The sequence below is a fragment of the Hippopotamus amphibius genome, chromosome 1 (assembly GCF_030028045.1).
Source record: "Hippopotamus amphibius kiboko isolate mHipAmp2 chromosome 1, mHipAmp2.hap2, whole genome shotgun sequence".
Lineage (NCBI taxonomy): Eukaryota > Metazoa > Chordata > Mammalia > Artiodactyla > Hippopotamidae > Hippopotamus > Hippopotamus amphibius.
Window position 1 is genome coordinate 114,956,742 of NC_080186.1, and position 8,830 is coordinate 114,965,571.

The 8,830-nt window shown below is 39.6% G+C and overlaps 1 protein-coding gene across 1 annotated transcript; it reads right to left on the reverse strand.

Moving 5' to 3' along the window:
* Positions 1–4,103: 4,103 nt before the first annotated feature.
* TCHHL1 (trichohyalin like 1) lies at positions 4,104–8,246 on the reverse strand. The gene is given in 5 exon segments (XM_057708654.1): positions 4,104–4,360; positions 4,363–6,595; positions 7,078–7,211; positions 7,214–7,232; positions 8,112–8,246. Coding segments are annotated over 5 exon segments (2,778 nt in total).
* Between the last annotated feature and the right edge of the window lie 584 nt (positions 8,247–8,830).

The window sequence follows — 8,830 nt, forward strand, 5'->3', positions numbered from 1 at the left end:
AAGTGACTGTTTACATCTTTCACCATTTTTTAAAAGAAATTAGATTGTCTTTTACTTATTAACTTAAATATTCTGTTCTATTTTTTAAAAAAATTCTTCATGATAGCCCTGTGAGTTGGTATAATGACGTCTTACACAGGCAGATACTGAGGTCAGCAAGGTTAAGTAACTTGTCCAAGGATGCGTGGAGTATTAGAGTATAAGAATTATTTTTTTATCTCCAGTGGCTTATAATCTGTTTAGTTGGGGAAATAACACTCAGAGAACAATTAGTGAGTAATACTAGCCAGCAAGTATTAAAATGTTAATCTGGGTCGTGCAGGCAATGAATGATACAGTAGTTGAAGGATCAGCGTGAGCTTCCTGGCCAGAGGTAGGGTTTAGTCCAGGACTTTAAGGACAGGTATAATTGAGGAAGTAGAGAGAAAATGAAAATGCATTCCAGGGAAGGTGAACCATAAAAACAGAGGCATGGAGATAAAAATAACAATATGACTAACACCTTGCCTTTGACTAAAAAATAATAACTAATTATAATTAATTAATTTTATTGAAGTGTAGTTGATTTACGTTGTTTCAGGTGTATAGCAAAATGATTCAGTTACACGTATATATATCCTTTTTTCATATTTTCCATTATAGGTTTTTATAAGATATTGAATATAGTTGCCTGTGCTATGCAGTAGGTCCTTGTTGTGTATCTATTTTTTATATAGTAGTGTGTATCTGTTAAGGCCAAATTCCAAATTTATCCTTCCCCTCCCTTTCCCCTTTGGTAACCGTAAGTTTGTTTTCTATGCCTGTGAGTCTATTTTCGTTTTGTAAATAAGTTTATTTGTATCATTTTTTTGATTCCATATATAAGTGATATCATGTGATATTTGTCTTTCTCCATCTGACTTACTTCACTTAGATACCTTGCCTTTGAATAGTTCTTTGCAGGACTTTAGTTGTCTGACGCAGGACTGTATCCTTCATGAGGGCAGGGCCCATGTCTGTTCCATTCGCCAGGGTTTAAGGAAGACTCTATTGAGATACTATGGTGGATTAGATATGGAAGACAAGCCAGGTTATTGGGGAGTGGTTGGCAATCTCAGGGGTGATGTCTTGTGAGAATTTGCATAGACTGGGTTGGAGTGCACAGTCAAGTCTGAACAGAGTGAACTGAGACACATCAGTGTATAAGAGATAATAGTAACTTGGACCAAGGATAGGTTCTCAGAGAGAAAAAGTCCAGAAAAAGAAAATCCTTTATAAAGAACCCACAGTCTTGGGAACTGGATGAAAAAGATCCACAAGAGAGGAAGCAAGGACCAACGAAGTGAGCATTTCAGGAGAGGCAGTCATCAGTGTCAACTGCTAAAAGCATGGAGGTTAGAGCCCTTTAGGCTTGTCAGGTAAGGACAATCTCATCTTCAAAGAATGTAGTATGGTAGAAAAAAAATTGTCCTGTGTTAGGAATAGAATGGAGGTCAGAAATAGAGGAAAACTGATGGTTATTAGAATGTGAAGAGGATGTTTAAAAATGGTTATTATTTATTTATTTATTTACTTATCAATTAGAATAAATAAAATATGCTCAGTACAGAAAATTTCAAAAACAGAGAAATTTAGAGACAAGGGAAAAAGTCAGTTATAACTCTGTCACCAAAAGATGAGCATGGTAGATAACTAGGTGTAGTTCCTCTCCATCTTATATATATGTATATTTATAACTATAAATCTTATAACTATCAATATATTTAAATATAGTTGATATTATCCTGTAGGCACAGAATATTGTCATGGTTTTCCACATGAGTTTTCCGTATGAGTTCAGATGCTTCATAAATATAGATTTTAGAGAATATGTAATAACCCTCAAGAGGATATTTAATAATTTCATAACCTACTCCCCTATTATTAGAAATTTGATTTTCTGTACATTTTATTATTATAAATAACAGTGTTGTGAACATCTTGTGAAGAAATTTTTTTTCTATTTTAAATTATTTCTTGAGGCTAGAAATAGTAATAGGCTTAAATAATTAAAGGTTATTAATTCGTTATTTTATTTATTTTTCTGATTGAAAATGTATTACACTTTCATAATAAAAAATTTGGAAAATGAAGAAAATATCAAAACAGGAAATAAATATCATTCACAGTTGCCTTACTTAGAAATAACTACTGTTAAGATTTTGGTCTCATACTCTGCCTGTTCATTTATCTATTAATCTTTGAATGGAGTCATACTCTATCTACTATTTTATAATCATTGAAAGCTTAGCATCTTATGAATCCTTCCTCATTCAACTAAATAATGTTACCTCAAAAATTTTAATGGTTTTTGACATTCCACAGTATATAGTAACCATAATTTAGTTTACCATGCTTGTAATGACGGACATTTAGGTTATTTCTGGGTCTTGCTATTTTTAATATGCTATGACATATTGTTGTAGATAAATCTTTATTAACCTGCCTGCTTATTTCCTTATAATGCTGAGAAATATTTAAAATATTTTTATGCATATTATTGAATTGCCTTCTGGGAAGGTTGTACTCATTTATACAACCATCGGCCGTATTTCAGAGTTTCTGTTTCCCCACACTCTCAGTTTCACTGTGTGGTTACTAAAAACAAACAAATAAACAGACAACCTGTACTAATCTGGTGAGCAAAAAACTGTTTTAAATTTACATTTCCTTGAAGTCTAGTGAAGACTTCATATATCTATTGGCCCGCTGTATGGCTTCTTTTGTTAATGTATTATTCATGACCTTTGTCATTTTCATGGTCCCCAATATATATATTGCCAAGTTGCTTGCCAAAAGGGCTGATTCATTTATGCTCTAATACATATTTTTCTTTTTTGTGAATTGTCTCATGTCTTTTGCTCATTTAAAAGGATGTTTTTTCAGATAGGGATATTCATTCATGTTTGAAGGTAGAATGAAAAGAGCTGAAAACATCAGAGGGGTAAGAGATATAGGGGAATTATAGATTCTGGAAGAGACCGTGAGTTGAAGTGGAAGAAAACTGAGCCTCGAAGGCAGAATGCAATGGAGATGGGGTATTATTGCTGCAGGAAATGTTATGTCATAACTATTTTATTCCTTTCTTAGGTCATTACTAAGCTCTGTGAGCATAATCCTTTAATTAGTCATTGTAAAAAACAGAAATCACTAAGATTGTTTTTGTTTCTCATCAGTGCCTCCAAGGCTAGGTGGAGAATAAAAGAAAAAAATGAACCAACAAAAGATATTTTGCATCAGATTATTTAATTATTAATTTTAATACAATACCTTCAGCAAACCATACTGGTAAACATTTTATAAACTTAGTGCATGGTTGGTTACAAGAGCGTCTTACAGAATCAAGCATAACTTATATTTATACTCTCTTTCCTTCATAATTATTCTGATTACTTATTTGAGCCAGAAATATGAAAAGGGTCTGTTAAGGGGTAGGATTTAATGAAAATTTGTTGAATAAATAAATGAACGAATGAATCTATGCGTAGATTTAGTTGCACTTGGATGTGAGCAAAGAGTCAGGAATCTAGTTTAGCTGGGTGCTAGGAAATCATAATTATTTTAAGTTATGGTGATAAAAGATTATTTTGAGGGACAAAATTTTAGGATAAACTTGAAATTTGTGTAGGCAATACCATGAAGCAGAATAATACATCTATGAATTAAAGATATTTTATGATTATAAGATAGTATTGTAGTCTCATACTTTCTATTGTCACATTCTAAAAAGCCAAGGAATCAATTGAAGAAATTGGCATCTGTTAAAGGTTTGGAAAGGATTTTTCTATTTTTAGTAACAAGTAAATTGTGATAAATGGTTTCATGAGAATATCCATTTTGGCACTTGGAAGTAGCATCATATGGTAGGATGTCTGTTTGGTGTGACATTTCTTTGGTGGTAGCTCCTGCTGCAGAATGCGTTATTATTTGCTCTTGTAGAAATTTAGGAAGGGAATTTAAGGGATTATTCATCTCCATCTGACTGTGTCAGTGTGAGCATTGAGAGTGATTGGGAGGGAAGAAGTCTAGGACATGTTCAGATGTATGGCGTTCCTTGGAACTTCTCTTGGGATGATGACCATGATTCATTGCTTTGGAGTGCTTGCTTCCTTTTGTGGTTCTATTTTCTCTCTCTGAGGCTGACTCTGCTTATCTTCCAAGGCCTGGGGAGCTGATATTTGCTGTGCACCAGCAGGATCCTCATCGGGCAGAAGCTCCCTGGTGTACTGTTGTAATGCTTGGCTATTGTTAAAAGAAACAGGACAACCTGAGCTCTCATTGGTGAGGGATGCACTTGACTGGTCGTTTCGGAGCTCTGGGCTTGATACACTGGCTGTCTGAGTTGATTTTCATGCTCCTCTTGGGTTATGTCTGTTTGCTGCAGTATATTCTCCTGCAGGTACCTGTACAGTGGACTGGAATGGACTGCAGCCCTCTCCACAGAAAAGAGCTCTTGGTCCCTCTGCATCCTCTCTTCAAGGCCTGACTCGGGGACTGAAGAATCATGTTCTTTCTTAGCTAGATTTTGTTCTCCTGCCAGCTTTTGGGGGCTTTCAACCTCCTCCTCCAATGTTGCAGTTTCCTCTGTTTCAAGGTGTGTCTTTTGGGAGAATGAATTGTACTCATCTAGACTTTTTACTAGAGCCTCCTGGGTCTCTGGCGCTCCACCTTCTTCTTCTTTGGTACTTGGGTCCTGGACCTTTAGCTCTTTTCTGTTATCTTTCTTTGTAGGGAGTTGCCTTTCAGAAAGCTGGTCAGTGAAGCCTGCATTCAGGGCACCTGGGATCTCTGTCTTCAGGGACTTTCTGTTTTCATCTCTCACTGTGGACTCCTGAGCCTCTGGGTGTCCACTGGGCTCCACAGATAGGCTTGGGCCTTTGGTCCCGGAGCCCTGACTCTTGTGCTCTTCTCCAGCAAGCTATGTGTGTTCCTCAGTGAGCTGCTCATCCTCTCCTCCTACTGCCAGCACGACTACCTCCTGCGCTCTGTTTTTCTCACCCAGTACTACCTGTTTCTGAGTTTCTAGGTTATTACTATGACTTCCTTGCACAGACCCTCTGAGTGGGTCTGCTTGACTCTGGGAATCCCCTTGCACAGGGAGATCACTTGTCTCTGAGCTGCTGTCACCATCCTCTGGAGTCAGGCTGTTGGAGGTTTCAGAAGACCTCTCATCATTCTGTGTGACTGTTGGCTCAGGACCTTCCCCCTGGTAACCATCATCTTCCTTGTCTGGCTTGTCATGAGTCTTAATGATCATCTTATTTTTTTCTCCAGATTGGTTCTCAAGTGGTGTCAACTCCTGTGTTTTTTCTCTTGTTCTTAGTGTCCCTTCTGCTGCAGGGGTATTTTTGCTGCTCACAAGTGCTTCTGCTGTGCCTTCCTCAGCATGTCTTGCCTCTTTTCCTGGGCTGATTGCTCCTTCGATTTCAGAATGTTTCTGATCTCCTCCTTCTGAGCTTAACTCATGTGTCTTAGAATCCTCTTCAGCATTCTTCTCTTTCAATGATTCCTGGAGTCCATGGTACTTCTCATCCTCTGTTTGGTCTTCCAGGGCTGGTGCCCGAGTTTTTCTCTCACTTTCTTCCTGCCCTGCTGTTGGATGGACCTCAGGGCTTCTTACCTCTTTGCTTTCAACTCTAACTGTGGGTGTTTTTGAAACGTTTCTGCTATCACCTTGGACTGACAGGTCCTTTGTTTCATATTCATTTTCTTGTACTGGTGGTTCTTGAGTCTCAGCTGTTCTACTGTCATCCCCGGGATCAGTTGATTTCTGTATCTGAAACAGTTTCCGGGCAGCAGCTTGTTCTGACAGGTCAGCATGTTCTGAACTGGGCTCATCTTTTCCTTGCAGTGGTGGTTCTTCTGTTTTAGAGTGTTCCTTAACACCATTCTCTCCTGCAAATTCATGATCGTCAGATGGCCTCTGTGTTGTTTCTTCTGGTGAAGAACTTTGGGTTCCCAAGTTCGCTTGCTGCTCTCCAAATTGCTCTGATGTCTTAGCACCACTTCGCTCCCTGATTGGTTTATCTTCCTACTGGGGAATCTCCTTATTCTGGCCCTCCCCCTTTGTGGGACTGCCAGTCTGTTCTGATCCTGCTGTTGGCTTACTTGTCTCAAGCTGGGCCTCGCTGTCTCCTGTTGCTGGTACATCTTGGGCCACTTTCTGGCTCCGCTCATCTCCTTCCAGGTATTGTTTCTTAGGGTCATTGTGTTCAGAGGCTTCAACTGGCAGTTGGTGAGTTGTGGTAAGTCCCTGTGGGTCCACCCTATTGTGTTCACCTTCTCCCCCTTCCTTAGGGATGAGCTGGGTTGGTGATGCCATTGCTGAAGGAACCACCACTTTGTCTTGAGTTACTGAAGTTCCCTCTGTCCATTGTCCAGTTCCATTGGTATCATCTGGCATCTCCTCTAGTTTAGACACTTGTCTTGGTTCTGAGTTTAATAATAATTGTATGTCAAGATGACAGAAGTTCAACAAGCTAAAGATTGCAAGGACAAACTCATCAAAGCTGATGGTGCCATTACTGTCAACATTCAGAAGATTCAAGTTTCTCTCCATAGCATGGATGGCACATGGCTGCATGAAAACACAGTGAGAAATCAGCTTATTTATATGTGGTCAAGTGCCCTGAGTGTCTGCTTATTTTCCAAGAATCCTCTCTTTTTGACCCTATTCTCATGAACTGGCAAAATTTCCCCTAACTGTAAGCATTTGTTGATTCTGGTTATCACTTTTCATCAGAGAACTATGGCTAAGAAGGAGCATTCACATAACTTATGAGTTGCATTTGGATGCATCTGGGCTCATGACTCCTCTCAGAAGCTTACTTTGCTGAAGCAATAGTCCCAGGGAGGAAAACCTCATTTTTCTCTATAAGAATGACTAAGCAATTGCACAGAGTGGAAACTGAGACTGAAAAAAAGTTGTTCAAAAGGCAGTGAGTGCTGAGAGCTGGTAACCAAACATAAAACAGGGAGGGATCACTTATGCCCATCTTGCTTGTATTTTGGAGAAAGGGCAAGTAGAGAAGAATTTCCGTACCTCAATGAGTACCTCACCTGAAGAATGTCCCCAAATTAGCCCTGGATGAGCTGTTTCAGCTTTCTGCAGGTCAGTGTCGCCTCATCACTGTCCTCCCCGGCATAGCTGTAGAATGTCTCGATTACACAGAGGATATCTCTCAGGAGCGAGACATCTTTACAAACTCAGGAGACTGTGAGAAACAACAAACAAAGCTCATTTCCTAGGATGGGTCCTTCAGAAAGGAGATGCCAAGATTGTCCTTCCTTCTGTCCCTCCCCCAGCTCTGCTGACATCATCTGCTCTATTCTTTATTTTAAAATATTATATCTAAACTTCAGGGATGATTTAGTTTTGTACCGGATAATGTGGTGAGATCAGATTTTTGCACAGATAGGTAATAGAAGAGACAGTTCTCACCACCCTGCAGAAAAAAGAAACACTCATGTGTTCAGAGAAAGCTTTATTGCAAAAGGAGAGTGGAAAAAGAACTCAAATTTAAGTACTGAAATGCACAAATGAAGCCAACAGAATGGGACTAATCCTTCTAGCATCATCTGAGAGTGTCCACCTGTTTTCCTTCCACCTTGGCTCAGTCTAGCTGTTCAGCTTAGGAAAGTATAACTTTTAAGTTAGGAAAACTTCTGGAAGAAAAAGAAGTAACGCCAAGAAAATCAGCCTCTACATATGCAGGCCAAGCAACATGTTTTTACCAAGAAGACCTGGCTCCATGGACTCACTGGTAAAACAAATAGAGTCTTGACCCCTCAGTCATCACCCATCATTTAAATGACTCTATATTTTCATTTTAATATAGGTCTAAGTCCCATGTCTCATTAAATAGTATTCGTGCCTATGTCATAGAGTTTATAGTTTTTAAAAAAGAAAAAGATCAGTGAAGTTCCTGAAGCAAGGAGTGCATTTGGGTGGCTGGAGATCCCAGTTTAGTATTCATAGTGGTCTACCTAGACTCAGAGTGTGTTTCTTTTGGAAGTCTTATACAATCTCATGTACAAGCAGAACAGCAGCCAAGATTCTAAGTATGCTCAAGCAGATAGTTTTTGGGACTTACCTTGTTCTTGAGTGAGAGCAAGTGGAATGTGGGGCAGCGGGCTGTGTGCTGACAAGAGGCAATGAAACCTTTTATCGAGTCTCTAACTGCACAGTTAGGAAGGAGACAACCTCTGGGTCTAATGCCCTGATTCATCACTGCCAAACCCAGTCTCCCCTCCTTCTCTACCCTCAGCTTATCTTATTATTTCCTTCTTTAAGCATCTTCAGTTAAGCATTGACTTCAGACTCATCCAAAGGAAGGGGAAAGGGTATCTTGTTTCATTTGTTGTATTTTGCAGGTTATAGTTTTGGGAAATCTTTGGGGTGGTTGTTGGGTTTTTTTTTTTACACCTAAAGACACAATTACATTTCTGTTTGACAAGTCATAGGGCTGGCAGGGACCTCATAAGTCATCTGATTCCTTTCTCTGCCCACAGGATGGACTGTATTTGACCCAGCCTGGACAGATGGGTGTCAATCATGTGTTTAAAAACAGAGGCCCCATGGGACTTCCTAGGTGGCGCAGTGGTAAACAATCCACCTGCCAATGCAGGAGACACGGGTTCGAGCCCTGCCCTGGGAAGATTCCACATACCACGGAGCAACTAAGCCCATGAGCCACAACTATTGAGCCTGTGCTCTACAGCCCGTGAGCCACAACTACTGAGCCCATGTGCCACAACTATTGAAGCCCACGCACCTAGGGCCCGTGCTCCACAACAAGAGAAGCCACTACAA